Genomic DNA, 26222 nt, shown 5'->3' with positions numbered 1-26222 from the left:
CTATCTCCATGGCCTTTGTAAGTGACAGTCTCCATCTGGGGAGAAGCAGAAGGGATAAAAAGCGTTCCTTCTCCTTCCCTCATTTTTCTTCCCCCTTCCTCCCCCTTCCCTCTCCTCTATTTCTCTCCCCCCTCCCTCTGAAACCTCAGTCCCATTTTTTAAGGCTTTCCAACTTTATAGTCCTTCTACCTTAATCACACACTCTCACTATCCATTCCCACACATATTCTCCAGATTTCTGTCTATATAATTGGGAAAAAAATGCAGTTCTTTATGTGTGTATCATACCTCCTCACACTTGTTAAATATGTACTAAAACATTGGAGCATGCAAGTGAAGGGCCCTGAACTTCAGAATCATTAGCATCATAGAAAATCCACCTGTGTGTTTCAGGAGGGGGACAATGAACTTGGAATCAAATGTAAGGAAACTTAACATCTCCTTGTATCTGGGGGAAAGCACAAGTAAGGGCAACCACTATAACAATATGAAAAGTATGCGTAACTTTCAAGCCAGGAGACAGAGAATGAAGAAAACTCAATTATTCAACCTTTTTATATAGAAAAGAAGAATGAATCAGCACAGGTCATTCATTGATTCATGCATTTGCTCACTCAGTGGAGTTTTACTGAATGTCAGTTAGATGCCAGACACATGTCCCTGCTCACATTCATAACAAAACATTTAGGAAGTGCCTGTTTCTCTAATCCAGGAAAACTTAGAAAATAATTATCTCCTTGTTTATAAATCTCTCAGTCTATTTTATAATCTATTAAGTGAACACTACTTTTAATAGTTGACCTATTTTATAAGCACAAAGGCTATTCTGGCTCTCTCCTTCCCAAAACGCTCATTTGTTCCAACATTTGGCTCTGTGAAATAAAAATGAGCCACAGGGACTCCCACTCCATCACTACCATGTGACAATACATTTCTTTAACTCAAGTGTACCTTCCCAAGCACGCCTCTCAAGAGTCACTGATGGCCCTGACAGGTTTGGCTCGGTGAATAGAGCGTTGGCCTATGAACTCAAGGGTCCCAGGTTCGGTTCCAGTCAAGGGCATGTGCCTGGATTGTGAGCACGTCCCCGGTGGGGAGTGTGCAGGAGGCAGCTGATCGATGTTTCTAACTCTCTATCCCTCTCCCTTTCTCTCTGTGAAAAATCAATAAAATATATTTAAAAAAAAAAAAGGAATCACTGATAGCTTCTGCTTCTTTTAGTAGGAGGGTTTAAACTCCAAAATTCAAACAATACAAATTTGTACCTGGTGAGTATAAAGAGAACCAAGGTAGGATTCAGATGTCTTTACAACCAAGGGAGTACACAGGGCATCAACAAATTGGAGGACAAAAAAATATATATATTCACATTTTCTACACTTAAAAAAAATTACAGGTCTCACAAATGTCTTTGAAGACAAAAAAAATTTTCAAAGTCCTTTGAAGGATGGGAAAGACGATATCTGAAATGGAACTTTCAATGTACAGAGAGTTTTACTTCACAAGACCAATTTTCTTGGCTTCTGCTTCATATATCAATAATCTCCACATTTGGACTATAAAAACTTCTGCTTCTTCATCAAGTACCATGGCAACATCATCTAAAATGCTCTGAGGTGAACTATGAGCCATCACCTTAGAACAAACAAAATCAACTAATGTAGCTTCTTCTTCACCTACGTATTCTATAATTTTCTTATTAATCCAAGGTCTAATTCGTCTTTCCATCAATATAGAATCCACAATAGACCAATCCAGGGGATAGGCAAAAAGCTCAGGTTTGGCTGTAGGAATTTTCTCAATGAGACTATTAATGTGTTTGCACTTTTCTTCAGTGTTTACGGTGCCTTTGGCAGCATTTTTATCATCTTCACCATAATCCAAGGGAACCAGTTTCCTTTGTCTGGGTACATCATCACTGTCTTCATCCTCAGATTTGTTAAAGACATTATCTACAGGGAGTTTCTTTCTCTTCACAGAGTTAGGTTGACGAGGACTATTGGAAGCACCCAGGTTAAGTCTCAGTCCTATTTTTGGCCTATGCTCCTCAGGTTGTTGTTGATCTGGCAAATTTTCTTGAGGAATAATAATACCACAGGGAGACTCATTCCCAGGGGTGTTGGGCGTTGCATTGCCACTGGCAGAGGAAACAAATGGGGCAGAACTGATGGGCCTCAGAGTTGGTTTAAGACAGGGCTTCTGCTCTGGCTCTTCTTCCTCTTCCACAGGTTCCTCTCGTTTTTCTTCTTTTTCTTGCGTTTCTTCTTCCTCTTCTTCTGATTCTGGTTCTTGCTTTATGTGTGGTTGTCTGCGCCTCTCAGCCTCTTGTTCCATCCTCTGAAGCTCTGCATCTGGATCCGGATGCTCTTCTGCCAGAAGTCGCTGCCTGGTTTCCTCTAGCTCTTCCTTCTCTCTTTTCCTATCCCGTTCATCTGCTTCCATTTCCTTTTCCCTGTCACGCAATCTTTTCTGAAGAGCACTTCCTCTGTAATATTTGGGATCATCTCTCTCATCATCATAATCTTCTAAGAATTCTTTCAGTAGTTTAGCTTCTTTTGCCATTTCTCTTCTCCTCTCCTCTTCTCTTTCAGCCTCTTTCTCATACTCCCGGCTCTTCTTCCGTTCTCTGATTTCCCAGTTCTTAACGCGCTTTTGATAAGCAACTTCTTTCTCCCAGAGTTTTCTTGGTTCATACTCTTCTCTATCCCTCTTCCTGTATTTTCCTCTTTCTCGCTCTCTTTCTCGCTCACGTTCCCTTTCTCGTTCTCTCTCTCTCTCTCTTTCCCGCTCCCTTTCACGATCTCTGCTCTTTTCTCTTGATCGATTCCGATCTGAACTCCTTTCCCGATCGCGGTCACGATCTCTCTCTCGATCACGATCCCGATCTCTCTCCTTTGCCCAGTCACGATTCCTATCCCGTTCTCGTTCCTGCTCCCGTTCCTTCTCTTTTTCTCGTTCACGTTTTTTTTCCCTTTCACATTCTCGCCTTTCTCGTTCCCCTTCACACTCCCTCTCTCTTTCTTTCCGTTCTTTCTCGATTTCCTGTCTTTCTTTTTCTTTTTTGCCTTTCACTTCTTCCAGTTTCTTGTGTGTATCTCTGAATTTGCTTATCTCTCGGGATATCAGGTCTCTTTTGTCCTCTTCCATTTCTATAGCATTTATATCTTCCTTAGTGATGAGTGGATACAGGTTCAGAGGTGCCACTGGAAATCTGCGGAAAATGTCCTCCTTCTTCTTCCTGGGGTGAGAGTCAGATTCTTGTGAAGGGGCATTGAGCTCACTGGAGTATTCACATATTAAAATTTCAATGGCCCCTTTGGTCATCTGATCCCTTCTCTTCGTTTCTTCATCTAAGGCTTCTTCGTCATCATTAGTGACAGTTTCTGGCCTAACAGTCCCATTAGAAGCTTTCTTCTTTGCTTTCCATTCATCCAGTTGTACCTTTGTCTTTGCATCAACTTTAACAAGCAGTTTCTTCTCTCCAATCTGCAGGTCATGCAATAACCTGAGTGCACGGAGGGTAGATTCAGGCTCCTTATACTCACAGAATCCAAAGGCTTGAAGTTTTCCAGATGCACCTTGTACTCTCTTCCAGCTTAAAACCAAGCCACATTTAGCAAGGAGTTGTCTTATGAGCATGTCTGAGGCTTTCTCAGAAATGTTGCCAAGAAAAACAGTAGTAGTAGGACCATAATTTTCATCATTTTCCTTTGCCTTTAAGCCTGGATGATCCTTTCTTGCTCCCAAATGCTTTCCAACCATGGACACAGTGGGTACTAGGACAGTTGGAGCAGGAGCTATAATGCTTATTGGTACAGGAATCATTGGGGTTCCTGGAGGTACAGGTAGAGGAAAGCCAGGAAACTGTGGTGGTGGAATCCCTGGTGGGAGTGCTGGTATTCCCATGGGAGGGCGATTCAAATGAGGGGGGAAGGGCATTCTTACTTCAGATGTCCGCCACCCAGACAAGGGTACTGTCTCCGTGGCCCTCTGGGCTCCTGGTTATGGGAGACTCCACTGGTTCGAGGTTTCTGCGCGCTGCTCACAGGAAGACTGTTTCTGAGGCGACCACTCGCAAAGGCCGCAGTGCAAACACTACCACGCTGCTCGGGGAGCTTCTGGAGGTCTTCCTTTTCGGTGCCAGATGTTGGGGTCCAGTCCCAGCAGGTCCAGGGGTTCCCAAAGGTGTGGATGGAGTCGGCGAAGAAGGAATGACACAGAGACAGCGTACAGTTGATCAGCAGCCTAGCCAGGTTCTCCAGCCAAGTTCTCTAGCCAGGTTCTCTAGTCTCCTCTTACATCTGTATTTATACCAGTTGATTTTAATCCTATCCATTCTATTCCAAAGGTTAGGGCGTTTCTTATCTCCATTCCAAGGTCACTACTCTACTGTTCTGTTAAGCTACAAGGAAGTAAACTGAAGGAGATTATCCTAAGTAAAGATTATGTAGCTTAAGCATGATTGTTCATAGTTAAGGTGATTTACCTGCCTGGCACTTAGTTAAGAGGTTTTACTGATTTATTCCCTTCCTTAGTCCTGTTAATCCCTAACTCCAGGGAAAAATTCCCATCTGGGGAAACAACCTTTCTTGGAGAGGTCACCCTGGTTAGAACACTTAGCACTAAGAAGGGGAGCAAACATATTAAGAACAATATGACATATACGCCAGGTCCCTTGAAACATATGCTGTGCAGATGTTTCTTCCCTACAGCGACTGTGACAAGCAGCAAGGATGGACCGGCTTCTGGCATCCATCAACAGATGGAAGGGTCAGTCTCCCCTCCCCTTGAATTCAGGGTGGCTCTGACTTGCTTTGACCAATGGAATATGGGAGAAGGGATGCTGTATAAATTACAGGCTCAGGCCTTTAGACAGTAGTTCTCAACCTTGGCTGCACATTAGAATCACCTGGGAATCTTTTTAAAATCCTGACTTCTGGGCCTCATCCTCTGGAAATTCTGTTTCTTTGTTACTAATGTTGTGGCCCCACCCCATAACAAAGAAACAGAATTTCCAGAGGATGAGGCCCAGAAGTCAGGATTTTAAAAAGATTCCCAGGTGATTCTAATGTGCAGCCAAGGTTGAGAACCACTGCCTTAAGAGGACTTGAAATTTGCACTTTTACCCTCTTTAAAGCCTTGATATGCAAAAAAAAAAAGAGGAAAAAAAATGGTCAGGGCTATTCTGCTGGAGAAACAAGTTGAGCAGAGCTGAGATCTTCAGCCAATAGCCAGCATCTAAGCCCCAATATGTGAGGGAGATCATCTTGGACATTTTAGCCCCAACTAAGCCAGCCAAATACAGCCACTTGACCCCAGAGGGAGCAGAAGAATTGCCCAACTGAACCCACCAACCACAGAGTTATGAGAAATACTAAATCCTTACTGTTTTAAGCCACTACTCATAGGTTATATAGCACAATGTACCTGAAACAGAGACACAACGTTATGGCCATCTAGACACCACAAGGACTCGTAGGCCAAATCTTTGACTTTATAAAAGTCAACTCCTGAAGAGACATTCAGAACTAGAGCTTGTTTTTCAGAAAAACTGTCCTCAGTGGCACCTGCACAGATTTCCCCAGTAGGCCTGGGTTCGTGTGAGAATGTGAGAGCTGTGAAACAGCACAAATATCAAGGTTGAGGCCCTCGTTTAACAGAATCTAAGGCTAGAGAGATCAAGAAGCTGGCTCAGGGTCACACAGCCTTCTAGTAATCAAGCTGGGACTTGAATTCAAGGTCCATGAGTTTTAATCTACTCCTCTTTGCAATAAACTACACAGCTTCCTACCATTCCACAAAAAGATTTCCATCACATCAGAATTATAAACAAAATAATAGGACCAGGCAAAATAATAGTCTCAGAAAAGAATGGTTGGCAAATACTGTGCAGCCCATTAGGCAAAATGTAGTGTGCTGTAGTATAGCAAGCACAGGCTTTGGGGGTCAGAATATCTGGGTCTATGTCCCTAAGCTACCACACATCTCTTGCGTAACCTCTTTAAGCCTATTTCTCAACAGTGAAGCACTCCCAGGGCTGTAAGCATGAACATGCTTTACAACTGCTGAAAGCACTCTACAGATTCCATAGGAACTATTAATAGGAAAGCAGCCTGTACTTATGGCTTGACACCATTCCCTTAGACTCCCAGGAGAATTTCCTGAGAGTTGACTTTGGATTTGAAACTTGCCTCCACTGTGCAAATCAGGCTCAAGGTTACTGAAAAGAAAGCTGAAGCCTGGCTGCCTCGCCTAGGAACCTTGTCCTAGACTCCAAGAGCAGGTGGTGTGACTGCTGGGGACAGACTGAGCTGGGAGAGATGGACAATCAATGACGCCCACTCCACACTCCACCCCATTTCATGCTGGTGTGCTCATGAGGAAGTGTGGCCCCGAATTACCCCAAGTAACAGGGTTAGGTAAGATCCAAAGCATGATTCCAGGCTGCAGGGCAGTTTTAAAGGCTTCAGACCATATGCTGCCTCTAAAGCATGCAAGCACACCCTATACTATACTAAATTATAATAGTATTTGCTATTAATATTTGCATATTTTGTTATCTTTATAAATATCTGTCAAAAAAACAAAACCTTTTTTCTTACTAATTTATATATGGAGATGAAATGACAGATGGTGTAGAACAGTGATGGCGAACCTTTTGAGCTCGACCTGTCAGCATGTTGAAAAACCCTAACTTAACTCTGGTGCCGTGTCACATATAGAAATTTTTTGATATTTGCAACCATAGTAAAACAAAGATGTATATTTTTGATATTTATTTTATATATTTAAATGCCATTTAACAAAGAAAACTCAACCAAAAAAATGAGTTCGCGTGTCGCCTCTGACACGCGTGTCATAGGTTCGCCATCACTGCCCGATAGAATACCTATCATTCTCTTGGGCCCCTGGATATAAGGAAGTGTGGTTGCTCAGACATGTGTTCAGAAACATGACCAAGCTTGCCCTTAGCTCAGGCACTGGGAAACATCAATATCTCTAGGACACAGGGTCTGAGCTGCCCCTTGAGAATCACCCCTTTTTTCCCAAGGCAGAAGAATATCCCAATCCTGTTGGGAGTGAGGGATGAGACCTTCCAATTTTCCCAAGGGGAAATATGTGACCTCCACTTGCATATCATTTACCCTACCCCACCTCAGTCTACTTTGGGCAGCCATTCTTATTTTTACTTCCCAACTGTGCACATTCTCTGTGCCCCAGCAACCTGACATGTTTTTGTTGTTGTTGTTGTTTTGTTTGTTTGTTATTGTTTTTGTCAAGCAAGATGTTGCTTTACATGGCTAACCCCAAGCAATATGTAAATTTGCAAATCAGGATGGGAAGGAGTGACTGTCCCATCAGTGTTGTGTGCGAATGAGAGAGATGAAAGGGGTCTAGTGGCAGAAGGAGGAGATGTGCCAGGAATCTATGAGGGTAAATACTTAGCTTCATGATGCATCACAGCCCAGAATCAAAGAGGCATCAAGAAGCACTGGGAGAGGCTCCCATGGAAACTGCTGTGGGCATGGGGACACTCAATATTCAGGAAAGACAAAGCCTATTGAAAGAAGAGGGAGAAAGGACTCATTTGATAGAAATGGGAGCAGTGAAAGACAAGATATGCAAGGCAAGGTTGGGCAAGACTATGAAAGGCTATCAAGGCCAGATGTAGAAATACCAAGTTTGGGGGATTTGGGTCTAAGGCTTGTCAGTCTCCCTTTCATTAGCCCCTTCCCTTCATCTTCCAACCTACTATAACAATTGAGTTGCTTAGTCTTCCCTTATTAGAATGCAAGCTCCATTGGGCGTGTATTTTTTTCTTATTTTGTTCAATAATGTATCTCCATCCCCTAAATCAATACCAGTAGGTGCCTAAGAAATATCTGTTGAAAGAATGAACAGATTCAATAATATGTATCAGGTTGAAAGGGAAAAATAAGACAATGACCTTTTTATCACATTGAGAGAGTCTTTAACGTGGAAATAAACGGAAGAGTGACAAAATTCAATTTCCTCTAGGGGCTAGATTTGGAATGAAGATTGTTTTCGGATGATAGATATAACTTGCTGTAAAATCTGAGAGGCACTACCACCTCCAGACCTTCACTTTCTTATCTCTTCCCATAATAATGTAAGTCTACTTCCTATAAATCCCTTGTCCTATCATTCTTGTATGGACTCTGTGCTCCTGCTAAAGTTTCAATCAAACCTTGATTTAAAAAGTTGTTGATACCAGGAGTGGTCCCAGGAGAACAGAAGGATGAGGATAGGAATCCAGAATTGGTTCTCTGGCTAGATTTAAAGGCATTATTGGTCATGTTTCTATTGGTAAAAGATACTGAAACAGCTCATGGCATAGAGTGACAAAGAGTTACCTAAAGTACTGTCTTTATCACCTGGAGTCAAATTCCTACAGAAGGCAAAGGCTTTGGATGATCAAGTAGTTGCTGCTATAGAACCTTTTATTGGAAATACAATATAAGGACTATGGGGTCGGTTAGTTGCTCCTAAGTGAGCTGGAGAGATTGAAGAAAAAACTGATGAGTTTAGGGCTTTGCATTTCCAGCTAAATATCTGTGTAAGTTATCAGAAAACTTCTACGACTGTTCTGAAAGAAACTATATCTCCATAGCCACAGGATTGGATTTTTAAAAAATTATCTTTATTATTGACAGTATTACAGATGTCCTCCTCTTCTCCCCCATCCCCAATTGACTTCCTCCAACCCACTGCCGCCCCCTCCCCAGGCCTTTACAGGGTTGGATTTTTGAAAGCCTAAAGTCCAATTCTGAAGATGGGGTGCTTTCCTATAAGATAGAGTAAATGCAAAAAACCAGAGGCAAATAACAGCGCCATCTCCTTATAGGCTGAATGCTCGTGCCTGAGAAGCAAGAGGTAAAAGTGGACATGGCTCCTCTCATTATTAGATTTAATAACCTACCTAAGGAGTTCTGGGTCTTTATGCTGATGCTGCAACCTTGAGTTTAATGGTTCTGTAAGGCATCCTGCCCAAAAGAGAAGTGGTTCATCAGTAAGCATAATCTGTGCTCCATTAAATTGAAGCTGGGACTTTCCTCTAGTCAATTTAGGTTCTTCATGCCAATGAACCAACAGTCAGGACTGAGAGCCTGATTTTGATTGACTGTGTCAGTTGGTCTTCCTTGCCATCTGGCTCCCAGTAGAGTTTGGCAATGGGAAGCACTGGCAGGAGATGCAAAGGATGGGAGGAGAGAGGATTGAAGTATTTATTCACCAGACTCCCTCCCTGCTAGGTCATGGGCTGACAGTGACTGAATTTCTTCCTCTACCAAAGACCACAGCCCCCATTAGGTGGACTGTAGCTATAAGTTTCTCTGGGTTCTAGAAATCACATATTTCTTTTGACCCTTCAAACCTAGGCCTTGTAATGGCTTCCTGTTGCTCTTAGACACTGAGTGCTTAACCCTACCCACACCTGTGTAAATAGTCTCTTCATCACCCATATTTTAATACATGGGCCATCTTGACAGCTGCCTGGATAATACAAGAAAGTTGTGATCTGAATCTCATTCTGGACACTTTATTTAATTTTCTCATTAGCTCTCAGAATCATTAAGTTGATTGCCTTGGACTTTCTAAGTACCTAGTCATATCATCTATGAATAATTGGTTTTGATCAGTAAAAGAAACATTGTTTCAACAAGTAGCAAAAGAGTTAGGCAAAGATTTCCCAGAATACAAAAAGCAAAACTATAAGCAAATATGAAAGCTTATACTTCATTGAAATTTTAAAACTGTTGCTTTACAAAAGATGCTCTTAGAAAAATGGAAAGGCAGACCCAGTCTGGGAGAAAATATTTGCAAAGCATATATCTAATAAAATACTTTTATCCAAAAAACATAAAGAACACTTAGAACTGAAGAACAAGAAGACAAAAGAAAATTTTTTAATGGGCAAAAACAAACAGTTTAAGTGGGCAAAAGATTTGAACAGATATTTCACCAAAGAAGAAAGATGGATTTAAAGTAAGCAAATGGAAACCCAAATTAAAATTACAGTGAGAGTGGCTAAAATTTAAATGGCTGAAAATACCAAGTGTTGTCCAAGATGTGGAATAGCTGAAACTCTCATATATTGTTGATGGGAATGTAAAATAGTACACCACTTGGAAAAACCAGTTTCTTAAAAAGTTAAATATACATTCAAAATGACCCACCAACTCTACTTTTACACATTTACCCAAGAGAAATGAAACTTCTCTTGTGTATCCACATGAAAATGTGTACACAAATATTCATAGCAGCTCTAGTCATTTCAGGCAATGATTGGAAACAATCCCAAACAATCCCATCAACAGGTGAATGGATAAATAAATTGTGGTATATTCATACAATGGAATATAACAACATCAAAAAGGAATAAACTGCACATACACGCAACAACATGAATGAATCTTAAGTTCTTTATGCTAAGCTAAGAAGATGCACACAAACGAGTATATACCTTATGATTCCATTTCCATGAAACTATAGAAATAACAAATCTAATCTGTAGGGACAATAGCAGATTCACAGTTGCCTGAGGCTACAGATGTGGGAAATGGAGAGAATGACTAGGCTGCAGCACAAAGAACTCTTGGGGGAGACAGAAATATTCTGCATATTGATTGAGGTGGTAATTACACAGATGTATACATTTGTCTAAACTTGTTGAGATGTACAGTTAAAATGTATACACTTTATTGTTTGTAAACTATCCTATATAGCAAGGAGGTAATATGTAAATTGACCATCACTCCAACACACAAGATGGCTGCCCCCATGTGGACACAAGATGGCAGGGGAGGGCAGTTGGGAGGGACCAGGCCTGCAAAGGAGGGCAGTTGGGGGTGATCAGGCCTGCAGAGGAGGGCAGTTGGGGGTGACCAGGCCTGCAGGAGAGAGCAGTTGGAGGGGGACCAGGCCTGCAGGGAAGGGCAGTTGGGGGTGGGGGGGACCAGGCCTGCGGGGGGGTCGGGGGGGAATTGGGAGGGACCAGGCCTAAAAGGGAAGGCAGTTGGGGATGACCAGGCCTGCAGGGGAGGGCAGGTGGGGGGGACCAGGCCTGCAGGGGAGGGCAGTTGGGGCGGACCAGGTCTGTAGGGGAGGGCAATTGGGGGGGACCAGACCTATAGGGGAGGGCAGTTGGGGAGGATCAGGCCTATAGGGGAGGGCAGTTGGGGGGGACCAGGCTGGCAGTTGGACATCCCTCGAGGGGTTCCAGATTGGAGAGGGTACAGGCTGGGCTGAGGGACACCCCCTCATGCACGAATTTTGTGCACCGGGCCTCTAGTATTTCAATAATAATGTTGATCAGGAAGAAAAGAAGCAGAACAAATTGTTGTAACATCGGCATGCTCAGACACTCTTCTCTACAAATCATCTGTGGATTGCCATGTCAGTTGTTCAGCAGCAGCCTCTGGAACTGGCTTACAGCCAGTACACATGCTCCCAGATGCAGGAACATCAGTTACGATGAAGAGGTCATATTTCAGCTCCTGTTTGGGAGATTTGATACATTTCCCGATCTTAAATAGGACGCTACCACCGGCAATGGAACACTGCATTCCACAGATAAAGAACTGCAGGCTCATCTGTATCTGACTCTCTCATACAGTTTAACATCAATAATTTTTCTCCTGTTATCAGACAAAATTCAAGGAAAGCTATGCAGGATAAAGATTACAAATAAGGATGTGTTTCCAGATTTAGAGATGGCTAGTTACCTCTAAGACAAGTAATATCAGAAAGACAATCTTCAGATTCCAATACAAATAGCTATCACTCAGGCTCCGACTCTAACTGAGCTTCACCAGTTCTCAAGGCAAACCAATCGCACCCAGCAAACAAGCACCATCCTGAACCAGGACTTGGTCTTTAACTAAATGAGCTTTATTTTTTAGTTATTGCCATTTATCTTTTTAGGGGTGAAGTGATGAAGCAAAATCTCTGTTAAATAGACCATAAAGTTTGTCTCTAGTCCAAGAATTAGATATACTAGCAACCTAGACAACATTATCTAGGGCCTTTTAAAAAAACTTACATGGAATCTGGCCTAGGGCCAAGGAAATGATATTAAATTGGCACAGAGTGAGGCCATGGGGCAGATGGCATTTAAGAGAAGAGATTTGGCAGAGAGGCTGATTAAATGCATAGTGGAGACTTATTTTCCTGGAATTCAATCACTTGAAAGTTCAAATAACAGATTTTTTTTTTGCTGTATTATTCAAGAATATCTGATGTTCATACTAAAAAGGCAAAGGTATTTCAAGTGGTGTCTGAACCAAAGAAAACCTTAGATTTAGTATAATTTAACATTAAATATATTTCTTATACTCTAATTCTTTGGAAAATTATGTTTTATGATAATAATTCTCAATAAACTAGGATATTCAATTTATTAATCTCTAGGAGATCCTTATAAATTGGGACTATATAACTTTTATTTCATCCCAATACCTAGCACAGAGCTAAGCACAAAATTTGCGTTCAGTAAATGTTAATTGAAATAAAATTAAAGAATGCAAAATGATCCTATTTTTTTAAAAAATATATATATATGTTTATATGTCCATATGAACATTAAAAAAATATGACAAGATGCACACCAAACTGTAACCAAAAAACACCTCATGGATTTTACGCAATGGAGGGAAATGTAACATTTCCTTTAATACATAGCACAATGGTCAAAATCATAGGCTCAGAGTCAGACTAGGTTTGAATCCCAACCCTACCACTTCTCAGATGAGTCAATGAGCAAGTTCTTAACCTCTCTGTGCCCTCATTCCCTCATCTCTGAATGGAGGTCATCATGGTTCCAACCTCACAGGGTTAAGATGAAGATTGAGATAATCCATATATTGCACTTCAGTGTGCTTGACCCTTAGCAAGCACTTGATTAATGTTCACTATATTAGTATTTTGTTTGATTTCCTTTGATCATCAAACAGTACTTTTAAAATTAAGAAAAAATATTTCACACCAAAATAATTTTAAAGAAACAAATTATAATCCAAGAAGAAGTAAGCGATGAAGAAAAAAGACAAGTAAAAGGAAATGGGGGGGAGAATGGGGAAGAAGAGAAAATAGCTGTCTATCTCATCCTGAAGAAATCTCTCCTGAGCCTTCTGATTAGCTACAAGGTGGACTGGTTGCTCCATGCTTGTTGCATGGCTATCATCTTGGACTTTCCTTCCACCTTCATCCTTGGGATTTCTTTTATCCATCACTATATGGAGTCACATTTCCCTGGGTCCCAGGTTTACTCTTTATTTACTCTTTCATTTTGGTAGGACATATCCACCAGCATCTTCTCAAGAAAAGGTGAGATATGGCATGGCCGAAAGGTCTTTATTAGACTCTTACGCTAAAGTGTGCTTGTTCTTAAACAAGCTTCAGTGTTTTTTTGTTTTGTTTTTTGTGGGGTTTTTTTATATTTTACTGATTTTTTACAGAGAGGAAGGGAGAGGGATAGAGAGTTAGAAACATCGATGAGAGAGAAACATCGATCAGCCGCCTCCTGCACACTCCCCACTGGGGATGTGCCCGCAACCAAGGTACATGCCCTTGACTGGAATCGAACCTGGGACCCTTCAGTCCGCAGGCCGATGCTCCATCCACTGAGCCAAACCGGTTAGGGCAAGCTTCCGTGTTCTTAAACCTTGTTTCATTGTCTTTTAGCTTCTGACAAATCCTTAGAAAAGTTTAGTACCATCCTGAATCTTTGTGTAAAACTCGAGTTTTCTCTCTGGAAGCTTTTGGGCCATGTGCTCTGAAAGTTCACAATGACTGGACCGAGTACTTTCATCCATTGTGCTGGGCACTCGGTAGACCCTTTCAGTCTGGCAACTCATGTCTTTCAGTTCAGGAGATTTTCATAAATTATTTCTGTGAAAACTTCCTCTCCTCTGTTTTTATCTCTCTCTTTCTCTCTCTTCTCGTTTAGTTCTCTATCGTTCCCTATTTTCTATCTCCTTATCTTTCCCCCTATTTTGCATAAATTTCAACTTTATTTTCCAAAATTTCTATGGAGTAAAATTTTCTCCTGTGAGCTTTTTAATTTCTAAGAGGTCTTTTCTTGTTCTCTGAATGTCCTTTTTAAAAAGATTTTTTTTTTTAAATTGAACTTTTAGAGAGAGAGAAAGGGAAAAGGAGAGATAGAAACATCGATGAGAGAGAAACATCAACATCGGTTGGCTGCTTCCTGCATGCCCCCTGCTGGGGATCAAGGCCGCCACGTGGGCATATGCCCTGACTGGGAATCACACCCTAGACCTCCTGATTCATTGGTTTATGCTCACCTGCTAAGCCACACTGGCTGGGCTGAATGTCCTTTTTTTAAAGAAAAAACATAGCATTTGCAGTCTTTTTTGTTTGTTTTCTTTTTTGTTTTTGTTTGTTTGTTTTAGTTTCTATCTTTCATATTAAAGGCTTTCCTCACATGTCTGGCAGTCCTTCTCCATCCATATTTAAAAGCGGGGCACTAAAATGTTGACTGGATGTGCTTGTTGATTGCGAAGAAGAAGAAAATGGCAAAAAGAAACAGCCGCTGTTCCTGCAGAAGAAGTCAGGAAGCAAATGACACAATGAGAACTTCCTAAGCATACGGGCCACGTGGCCCATTAAACCTATTTCAACGGGTGTTCCCAGCTCTTCTGTTCTACTGGAATTGGGGTAAGTCAAGTATTTCTTAACACAAGATTTCACTGTTTTAGAGTTGTAGCACAATTGATTTTTCTATCTTCTGTTATGATACCTCACTATGGGTGTTCAAACACATGACACAGTAGTTCCAGGCCATGCTGGCTTCCCGATAGGCTGGTCCATCCAGCTCAGTCGCAGCTGGAGATCATGTCCATTTAAAGGCTGTGAAATGTACTGTTCTAAGTGAGGGGTCTCCTCCTTGCCAACACCGATGTGCTCATTAGCACCCTGGTGAAAGGGCCAGAGATGGAAGTAAAGCCTGTAACGGAGCAGTCAGGAGAGATGCAGCACAGACCAGCCGTGGCCAGGGAAGTCGTTCCCCCGTTTTCTGGGCAGGAAGCATGCCACACAGCCTCCGTGGCACATTTCCCCCAGCACACATTTTTGCTTTTAAAAAGCAGCTACTGAATCCAAGATTTTCTTCTAATTGAGGGGAGTGTGGGGGGGGGGGAGGGGGGGAGGGGAGGAGGGAGTCTCCAAATGCTTCACTTGGGTCTTTACCATGTACGTGACAATAAAGACAATTACAGACTAACAGCTGTAAGACGTGGACTGGTCACGGCTTTTCTTCTTTATGCTTATAAAGCTCATTAGGAGCTTAATGAGGATTTACCAGTGTTTTCTCTTTCTGTTATTCTGAAGTTCTGGCGCTAATGAGAAACCCAGAGTTCTTTCCCCAAAGCCTGGGCAGAGGAGAGGGGAAGCCCAGTAAGATATCCATTCTTCCAATGAATCCTTACAAGGGCCTGTTCTACCAAAGGTTCTGCATTGAGAGTGTAGAGCATGGTGGTGAGGAATGGTACAAAGAGGAGAGGAGGATGTAGTTGCTACTCTTCAGAAATGTGCAACTTACTCCACATGAGACAGATAGAGCTGGGATTCTAGACTAGTCAGAGCACTTGAATTCATACCCTATTTACACATTCTGTGTGACTGGATGAGCGACAGTCTCTTCAAGCTTCCATTTCCCCATTAAGGATAATGACAAGGACCGCTGTCGTAGTATTATTGTAAGAATTAAATGAAAGACTATATTTTAAAAGTTTTGTAAAGTGTCTAATGAATAGCTGTGGCTCAGAATCTGTTAATTGTTATTATTATTGTAAATAACCAAAAGCAGGTGAGAATCACACTATGATAAAAGTCAGTATTTTGCATAGCAATAGGCTTTGAAGGGGTTTGGCCCCCTGTAAGACTGGAAGTATCATAAAACATTTGACAAGATTGAAAGCTGTAGGTTCTCCCCAAATAAGGATTTCTCTTCCCTTCAATGGACCTGAATTCCAGCCCCATCTCTAGACTGCTGCGCGTCCCCACGCCACTGTGCCCTTGAGTGTTCCCCACCCCTCGGCTCTGGCTCTAACCTCACGGTATTGTTTCCTAGGGCTCTGTCCCTCCAAATACAACGCAGTCTTCCTGGATATTAAACTTCTCAACTCCAACTCTCCTGCTCCCTGACCACAGGGCTGCCTCGGCCAGCTTTCCACTATTCGCCCCCGCATCCTCATTGAGCCTTAACATCTTTCTTTCTTCCTTAAAATCTTACTTCTTTCATGCAGACTTTCCACCCTGCCCTCCAGAAACAAAATAAGATCAGAAATGGGACCAAAAGTCTGGGCAACTACTCTTTTCTCTTAGGGATATTTCCATGTGTCCTTTGCTGACCTGGCAAAATTTGGGGGTTGGAGAAAGGCTAGTAGGAGTCCCTTCTAGGTGAGTTATCTCAGCATTCACATACTCCAAGCTCCTGTGCTTGCCCTTTAGGGAAAACTGTAACTATTATTGGTTGTATCTCACTTTTTCAGAGTGGAGGGGCCCATGAACTTTTTTCCTGGACCCAGATGTCAAGGAAACGTAGTGATGGTGCAGCGAAAATGACTGGCACTTCCAGAGAAGCCTGCCTCCGGGCCCAAGGTAGCAGCTGCAGCAATTCCGCCCTGGGCTCTCCCGGTGGAGTTCCAGCCCCAGGACACATCTGGATGTTGTAGGACAACTCACCAGGCTGGGCAGAGTGTTAATGAGAACAGAATGCGTGGGAGTGTCATCAGATCCCTTGGTGCTTTGGGGTCTATTCTGGGCCTCAGCCAGATCTGATTGCATAATAGAACCATTTGACATAATTGAAAATGGAAACTGACAGTTTCTTTGCTTGTCCGGGACCTGTGGCAGCTGGCAAGAGAGACAAAGAGAGGCCCAGCCTCATCTGGAAAGAACCTGGGAAGTGCAGGAGAGAAGGGGCTGCTCCTGGCACGTGGCTGGCCCTGGAAGGAAGGCGGGAGCCTTGCTGTTGTTCTCAGCTCTGTGCCAACATCTCCTTTCCCGACTCTACAGCGGTCAACCTCTGCAGCCCGCAGGGCCCAACCTCTCCACGTGGAAACTGAAAAGACAAGGTCTTAAAGCCTCTCCCAGGCTGGGTCTAGGCCCTAGACTCTAGGGAATTACGAAGGCTGTCTGACATCTGAGATGCCTCTGTTAGTTCAGGCTCCGCACCTCGGTGGGAGTCAGATCTGGCATGGCCACGTCTAATTGAAAACTTAGGGTTGAGATACTGCTATTATATTATGGTTAAGAGCACAGCCATTAAAAGTATCACCCCATGAGTGGTTACTTGATGATTATAAGGGGGATAAATCAGCTTTGCATTTCGAGGGGGAGGGGTGTCCACTGTGACCTTCTTAACCCACGGTCAGTCCTAGCATGCAGCCTCCCCAGAGTACAGCATGCTGTTTACAGGGCCAATTAGAATCAGAGTCTCTAACTGATCCAACCTCCATCTCACAAGCCTTTAGACCTAACTCCCAGTTTACAGAAAGCCCAGGGGCTGGAGGAACAAGTTTAATGACACCAGGAGGAAACCATCAGATCACAAGACAACTGATTCCATAGTCTCTTCAACAAGCTAGTGACACATAGAAGGCGGGAGGATTGCTTTAGATAAAGGATTTGACATTTTAGAGTTATAAAAACTAAAAACAACAACAACAACAAAGTCTGGGAGTCAGACAAGGGGGGCTTCATCCTATCTTTACCACTGACAGGCATGGGGACAAGTTACTGGACCTCTCTGAGCCTATTTCCATACCTGCAACATGAGGGAGGTTGTGAAGATGGACTGAGAAGATGCAGGAAGGCCTTAGCGCAGTACCTGGGGATACTGGGTACTCAGAAGTGGCAGCTGCTAGTATCGCGCCAGAGATCTGCTTATTGACTAAACTGTCCCCATGCAATGCCCTGCAGCGTGGTGCTACCCTGGCCTTCCTGCTTACCATCTATCAACTTCTTTATATAATAATGCCTAACTTAGCCTATTGGAAATGTCATCTCCCCAAACATGAATGTCCCTCCTCTACTCTGCCTCCCTGAGCCAAGGCTGGAGATGTCACCAGAGCCTGCCTGTGCGGGAATAGTAAGAGCATGTTCCGAGGACCCTCCTGGTGCCCTGCCGGGTCCTGGGCCTTCACTATTTCAGAGCAGACTGCCAGCCCTCATCACTGTGTTTCGGCTTCTCTCACTGCCGGAGCCCATGCTGACCTTGAGGGTGTGCCCAGCTGGAAGTGCCAGGGAATTGAGACCCCCCTTCCCGTTCTCCCCTCAGCAGTTCTCAACCAGTGACAGACAGGAGGGGTATACTATCCCTCCCTTACCCCTCTGGAGAGATATCTTTCAAGTGTGTTTCCCAGAAATCTATAGCAGGATTAAGATCTACTCGGGGTGCCGAAACCGTTTGGCTCGGTGGATAGAGCGTCGGCCTGCGGACTGAGGGGTCCCAGGTTCGATTCCGGTCAAGGGCATGTGCCTGGGTTGCGGGCACATCCCCAGTGGAAGATGTGCGGGAGGCAGCTGATCGATGTTTCTCTCCCATCGATGTTTCTAACTCTCTATCTCTCTCCCTTCCTCTCTGTAAAAAATCAATAAAATATATTAAAAAAAAAAAAAAAAAAAAAAAAAAGATCTACTCGGGGTGAAACAAACTCGGTAACATCCCCTTTATTAGTTTTTCTCTCTTCCCCAAATTACCTCCCCACCTGCCACCTGTGTTTTCTGGAATCACCTGCCCAATGAGCCACTTGCACCAGAAGCTTTGTCGGAGGGAACCCAAGACACCACATGAATGAGTTTGGATTTTACTCTCAGGGCAGCAGGAAGCCATTGGCGTCCATTAAACTGCTGCTATCGGTGTCGTTCCAGAGCGTGCTCTGCGCCGCTCCTTGCCCATCCACCATCAGTGCTAGATTTTGGACTCAGTGAGAGTAGTAAGTGTTGTGTCTCATTCACATCAGATACTCCCCACGTAGTGCCTGTCACAGTGGGCTGCCCCCAGCTTCTGCTCCCACCAGGAGGGAAAGGCAAGGAAGCTGGAGGAATGCCCAGAGACTGTGGTTACACAGAGCCTACACATTGCAGCCACCATGTCTGCAAACAATTGCATAGAAATTCACCACTTCTTGCTGCTTGGAGGTGTCTGAAGTCTAAGAGTAAAATCCCGGGGAGAGCAGCATGCCAGTTAGAGTAGGAAGCATCTAGAAGGGACGAAGGTCTGAGGGAGCATCTGCCTGCCTGTGAGCCCAGCGCCAGGGGGTCTAGCTTCCACGGGATAACCCAGGATGCTCTGGAAAAGACCCGTGGAAAACTGCACAGCTCTAATTAAGAGAGTCTTTGCCCCCTGCCTTGCTGCAGGGGCCGTGCCCGTGAGCATGCTGACGAGACCCAGAATGAACCATAAGCAATGAGGTTAGGCAGCTAGCCAAACTGCTGGCAAAACGTTGTGCACTGCTCTTGGAGCAACTTCAGAAAGAATATGGGTCCAAGGGGGTATTACGATGGCAGACCCTTTGGAGAGTCTTTCCGGGGAAACCTGAGACCCCCTGACAATTCTGGGCAATATTTTTCCCTTCTTATGAGAAACAGACAAAATAGACTGAGCTTATTGTTCTATTATTCTTTTGTTCTAAAGTAAGATATTTCAAGATCCATGTCCTTTATTAGGATACAAGTTGGAAGCAAGGAAGCCAGTTTAACATTAGCAAACCCTTTTATTCTATCCCTTTGTTTAGCAGTGATTTGCTTTCTGTTTAAATTAGGAAGGAAGGAAGTTGCCCCCTAAAGATCCCAAAAGAGATCATAGAGTTAAATTTGGATGTCATCACAAGCACAATTTCTGCCCAGAAGGAAAGCGGTAAAGGAGGTCAGAGCGGCCACCTGACTGTGCTGGCCAGAGCTCAGCCACAGGTAACAGGAAGCCTCTGTACACATTACTTTGCCAAGTGACCTGAGCCAGATCAGGGTTCCTGGCCACCTGGACAAATGAAGGCAGAGGGCCAGTGCAGTGAGGGTGGTATCTTGGTGTTGCTTGGCATTACATTTAATGGGAAATAAAAGGAATGAAAAGGGAATGAAGGGAGAGGAAATCTTCGGGGAGATCTCTTTATTTGATGACTTCTCATTTCATCTCAAAACAATTTTAAAAAATTACTTATTAATTTGAGAGAGAGAGAGAGAGAATATCAATTTATTGTTCTATTTATTTATGCATTCATTAGTTGCTTCTTGTATGTGCCCTGGCTGGGGATTGAACTCACAACCTTGGTATATTGGGACAATGCTCTAACCAAGTGAGCTACCCAGCCAGTGCTTTCAAAGCAATTTTTAAAAGAGCCAAGTACAGACTTTCTCAGAACAGGGAGACATCCTGGTTTGGGCAGACCCAGAATGGATGCAGTTTACAACCACTGACAACTGGGGTTTCTGAGCTTGGGCACTACACTGGCCAAACTAGCATTCAGTTCAGTGACACCAGCTGAAGCTTCACTCTGGGCCTCTTTGGGCCACCCTGAACATCTGGTTCACTATACTCCTCTCCACCCTGTCCTCGTGCTGCCTTAACATTTATAAATTCACAACTTCACCTCTGGGTCCACAGTTAAATTTCTATAAAAGAGAAAGAAAAAGAGGGACTCAAAATTTGCTTTCAGTAGGTATCAGTTAAGAGTAGGCACTTGTCTTAGGGAAAAGTGTACGTTATTTAATTTAGGCCTATATCCTGAATGACTGTTTAGACCAGAGAGGGAGCATGTATTGAAGGTTAAATTTCAGTGTAAATTCTTGAGACAAACATCCATGGACAACAATTACAATGCAATCTTGTAAGAAGGAATGAAGGAAGGAAAGAAGGTAGGAAAGAAGGAAGGAAGGAAGGAAGGAAGGAAGGAAGGAAGGAAGGAAGGATCTGTCAGACCAAGGGCCAGAGCAGTGAGAGTGGCATTATATTTGATGGGAAATAACAATATAAAAGAGGAAATGAAGGGAAAGGCAAAGGGAAACCTGGTCATTATAGCCAAAGGTTGTTTTCTCCCAGTAAGAAATAAAATACAGAAAAATGATTTGGCCTAAGTTAAATCCATTAGCAATGCATTTTAAGAAACCAATGCACTGGCTATCTTCAGAGTAGCAGGCATGTGATGGTTTGATTTGAGCATTTAATTCAATGGTGCACTTGCAGACTGCATTTAAAAGGTAAAAAATATATATTTGATTCAACTGATCTTATTTAACAGCTTACACAAGCAACTTCAATCCCCATTTTTTCCCATTTGTTTTGCTTCAGCAATTCCAAACGAAGGAGGTCTAATTGCACGGTCACCCTCCCACCCAATGTATGGGTAAATATAGAGGGAAATAATCACTGGGAGGCAAATTAAGGTTTGGTCATACATCAACTCTGCTTAGCTGGCATCTAAACACATAATTCACATTACTGCAAAGCCTCCCGTGATGGCTTATCCACTACCGATCAATTGCAGAAAAGGCTATAACTTTATTAGAAGCATAATTTAAGAAACCCCTAACACTTAAGATTTACACCCCACTTTCTAAATGGCCAATGCTTAGTAATTAACCCATGTGTGAAATTAAATCCAACCCTAAGGAAGATTTATACATATGTTGTTTTCAATTCTGTCCAAACCCTTCTCAAAAAAAACCCAGAAGCTGAAGGATCAAAAGGCAATTTAACCAACCTGATCAAAGCACCACCATCCAATGCCAAGGAAAATCATCTTAGTGGCCATCACCTGCCTGTTCTAAAATATCCAGCCCAAGCAGTGTGATTCAGTGAGTGAGCCCGGACCTATGAACCAGGAGGTCACAGTTCGATTCCTGATCAGGGCACATGCCCGGGTTGTGGGCTTGATCCCCAGGAGGGGACATGCAGAAGGCAGCCGATCAATGATTGTCTCTCATCATAGATGTTTCTCTTTCTCACTTTCCGAAATCAATAAAAAAATATATATATATATTTAAATGCATCTGAATTTATATGTCCATAGTCCATTAAAGAAACATTTCTCTAATATTAGTTTGTTTAAATTTCAAAATTTACTATTTGTGAATGTTCATAGCCATCAAGCATTTGTGTGGTTTTACATTGCCTGTAGCTGCTTAGAACCTACCGCTACTGCTACTACTATTGCAGTCACCATTCATTACCTGTTGGATTCACATGGTGCCTGGTGAGCTACCTGCAGAAAAATCTACCTTTCTTCCTCCAGGCTTCTTATCTCCAAGAGCTATCTGATCCAGGGAGTGTGGATGATCCAGGGTGTGTGGATGAGCCTGGGAAGTCCATCGAAACTAAGGCAAGAGCTATCAAATCACAATCCTATGAACAAAGATAAGTAATGTTTCCACACAGGAGTGGGGATGGGGAGCTTTTGTCTTGCTGGCTCAGAGGAAACATTATAGTATAAATCTGGTTATAAAAATTGTAAGGAAGTGTAAAGGGCACCTCACCACTCTCTGATACCAAACTTAGACTTAAAGCCCTGTATCATTCAAATGTAGACTTTCTCTTAATAGCGAGCAGAAACATCCACACATCTCCTGTGACTCTGCATTAACTTTACTATAGAATTTTTTTTTTTAGGAAGGAGTCAACCCTATTTCTTCTTCTTTTGTTTTTATTGATTAAGGTATTACATATGTTTCCTATCCCCCCATTGCTCCCCCACCCCCCACCCCCCCACTCATGCCCTCACCCCCTGGTGTCTATGTCCATTGGTTAGGCTTATATGCATGCATATAAGTCCTTTGGTTGATCTCTCCCCCTTACCCCCACCCTCCCTTACCTTCCCTCTGAGGTTTGATGGTCTGATCAATGCTTCTCTGTCCCTGGATCTGTTTTTGTTCATCAGTTTATGTTGTTCATTATATTCCATAAATGAGTGAGATCATGTGATATTTATCTTTCTCTGACTGGCTTATTTCACTTAGCATGATGCTCTCCAGTTCCATCCATGCTGTTGCAAATGGTAAGAATTCCCTTTTTTACCACAGGGTAGTATTCCATTGTGTAGATGTACCACAGTTTTCTAATCTACTCATCTGCTGATGGGCACTTAAGCTGTTTCCAAATCTTAGCTATGGTGAATTGTGCTGCTATGAAGATAGAAATGCATACTTCCTTTTTGATTGGTGTTTCTAGTTTCTTGGGATATATTCCTAGAAGCGGGATTACTGGGTCGAATGGGAGTTCCATTTTTATTGTTTTGAGGAAACTCCATACTGTTCTCCACAGTGGCTGTACCAGTCTGCATTCCCACTACTATAGAATTTAAGTCCACTAAACAAGCTTCCTTAACAGTTTTGCCCAATTCAGGAGAGAACCAAGAACAAAAGCAGAGATTTCTGGCTAAGAACACAGCTTTGTAGCTTTGCTCCCTCCAGTTTGAATGCAAAGGCAAAGAGGAGTGTTAGGAGTGGGGATAATAGGTGTTTAGCTCACTCCATGTCTCAAAGGAAGGTGTTCTCGACCCAAGGCAAGAAAGCTCTGAGCACTGGAGCTTGTGCAAGGACACTCTTTGGGAACGCTATGGTCAGGTTGCAAACTGGCAGCTCTTGTCCCTAACCTGCGGAATAGCACATGTGGCTATCAGTTCCTGCTCCTCCCCCACCAACTTCTCTTTCCTCTCTGCCCTGTGTTTTCATAAAGTTTTCTTTGGGCACTACCTTTAAATCCCTTCTCTGCCTCATCTTAAGAGATTTATAAATTTATATTCTTATTACGTATTCATGAACCCTAACTATTACAAACAACATCGTATTTTATCAGCAATGCATATCCATAACCATTTTGTTGTTGTTGTTGTTAATCCTCACCTGAAGATATTTTCCCCTTGATTTATTTATTTGTTTTTTTTAGAGAGAGTGGAAGGGAAGGGGGAGAGACAGAGTGAGAGAAACATCTATGTGAGAGAGGCACATTAATTGGTTGCCTCTCATATTCGAGAGGTACATGCCCTTGACCATAATCCAACACCGGACCCCTTCAGTCCAAGGGCTGATGCTCTATCCATTGAGCCAAGCCAAAACGGCTAGGGCCATAACCATTCTTGAACTGAGGAAGGATCATTATAAAATGTCACAGATAGTCTGAGGAGTGGGCAAGATTTGGGTAGGTGAGAGCTTTTTAATGTTTTTCAACTGTTGTGGTTAATAAATTATCCTATATAATAAAAGGCTAATATGCAAATTAACCAAACAGCAGAACGACCAGTTGCTATGATGTGCACTGACTACCAGGGGGCAGATGCTCAACACAGGGGCTGCCCCCTGGTGGTCAGTGCGTTCCCACAGGGAGAGTGCTGCTTAGCCAGAAGCTGGGTTCACGGCTGGTGAGCGCAGCAGCGGTGGGGGGAGCCTCTCCTGCCTCCACAGCAATGCTAAGGAGTAGTGAGCTGAATGGTAAAGAGCAGTGAGTAGGTGGATAGACATCCTCCCAAGGGCTCCTGGACTGCGAGGGGGATGTCCGCCTGCTGGCTTAGGCCCGCTCCTAAGCTAGCAGGCGGATATCCCCAGAGGGATCCTGGACTGTGAGAAGGCACAGGCAGGGCTGAGGGAACCCTCCCACCCCAGTGCACGAATTTCATGCACCAGGCCTCTAGTATCTTATAAAAGACTCTATAGATGACATTAAATTCTCCTTTTCCTCTTTTAATAAAATTGAAAATATTTTTATCATCATTCTAATAAAAATTCTTCCAACACATGAGCACTTTTTAAATGATAGTCCTTAAGCATTGATGTTAAATAGACCCAACTAATTTACCCTTTCTTCATTGTTCTTTTCTATACTTAGGTGTAAACTCCTTTAGACAGGAATATGTCTATTTTAATAGATTCTGACCAGTGGGTAATAAGGACTATCCTGTTACATGGAGACATGTAGCAATACTTCCTCAGGAGAAGAATGCTGGCTAAGAGCTATAAAGAGAATCAATTGATTCTTTCTTCATAAATTATTGTCAACCCCATTTTATAGATGAGGACATTGAGGCATGGAAGTGTTAAGTAATCTGAGCAAGTTACAAGGTGTGACAGTGGTGGCTAGTAATAAAAGGAGAAACAAACTAGAAAACTGTGATACATCTACACAATGGAATACTACGCTGCGGTAAAAAAGAAGGAACTCTTGTCTTTTGCAACAGCATGGATGGAACTGGAGAGCATTATGCTAAGTAAAATAAGCCAGTCAGAGAAAGATAAATACCACATGATTTCACTCATTTGTGGATTATAGAGAACAACATAGACCAGCCGTGGGCAAACTACGGCCCGTTTGAAATGAATAAAACTAAAAAAAAAAAAAAAGACCGTACCCTTTTATGTAATGATATTTACTTTGAATTTATATTAGTTCACACAAACACTCCATCCATGCTTTTGTTCCGGCCCTCCGGTCCAGTTTAAGAACCCGTTGTGGCCCTCGAGTCAAAAAGTTTGCCCACCCCTGACATAGACTGATAAACAGGGACAGATCCAAAGACAGAGAAACAGCGATCAGGCTATCAATCCCCAGAGGGAAAGTAGGGGAGGGAGGGGGTAAGGGGAAGAGATCAACCAAAGGCCTTGTATACATGCATATAAGCCAAACCAATGGACATGGACAACAGGGGGATGAGAACATGAGTGGGGCGGGGGGGGGGGGGTGTAATGGGGGGGGATAAGGACACATTTGTAATACCTTAACTAATAAAGAATTAAAAAAAAAAATAAAAAGGAACCAAATTTTCTGCCAAAAAAAAAAAAAAAGAAAAGAAAAAGAAACAACCAGGGCGTGAATCTTCATTTTTAAAATAATTTCCTCAACAACTAACCAACTTCCTTACAAAGACTGATATTCTCCACACATACAATCTCTCAAAATTAGATAATAGTAAAGAATATGAGAGCGGAATTCTCCCTGATCCAGATCCATGAAGTCCCCATGTAATTTCTCATTCATTTGATGACTTGCAATACTTTACCCTGCCCTTAGAAATACTTAAATTGGTTATATCCAAAAAAAATATGCTAGATATTGTTCAAATATCTTCATCTTTATCATAATTTTGTTTGTAGATACTGTTAACATATGATTCTTTCTTACAAGTCTCTCCGCCACAGAGAACATGGTTGTAAAATGCAAAGGGAATTAAGTAGGAAAAGGTTAAGCTCAAACATCT

The 26222-nt window shown here is 42.8% G+C and overlaps 1 protein-coding gene across 1 annotated transcript; it reads right to left on the bottom strand.

Annotated features, from left to right (window-relative positions):
* Nucleotides 1-1458: 1458 nt before the first annotated feature.
* LOC118655946 (RNA-binding protein 25-like) lies at nt 1459-3940 on the bottom strand. The gene has a single exon (XM_036308559.1). It carries the CDS (start codon nt 3937-3939, stop codon nt 1495-1497), a length of 2445 nt encoding a protein of 814 aa, XP_036164452.1. The 5' UTR covers nt 3940; the 3' UTR covers nt 1459-1494.
* Nucleotides 3941-26222: the final 22282 nt, after the last annotated feature.

This window comes from Myotis myotis, unplaced genomic scaffold, assembly GCF_014108235.1.
Source record: "Myotis myotis isolate mMyoMyo1 unplaced genomic scaffold, mMyoMyo1.p scaffold_m19_p_1, whole genome shotgun sequence".
Classification (NCBI taxonomy): Eukaryota; Metazoa; Chordata; class Mammalia; order Chiroptera; family Vespertilionidae; genus Myotis; species Myotis myotis.
This window is presented reverse-complemented; position numbering and strand designations above follow the sequence as displayed.

Excerpts from the sequence above, each read along its gene's own strand:
- LOC118655946 (XM_036308559.1), bottom strand. The coding sequence starts at position 3,939 with ATGCCCTTCCCCCCTCATTTGAATCGCCCTCCCATGGGAATACCAGCA.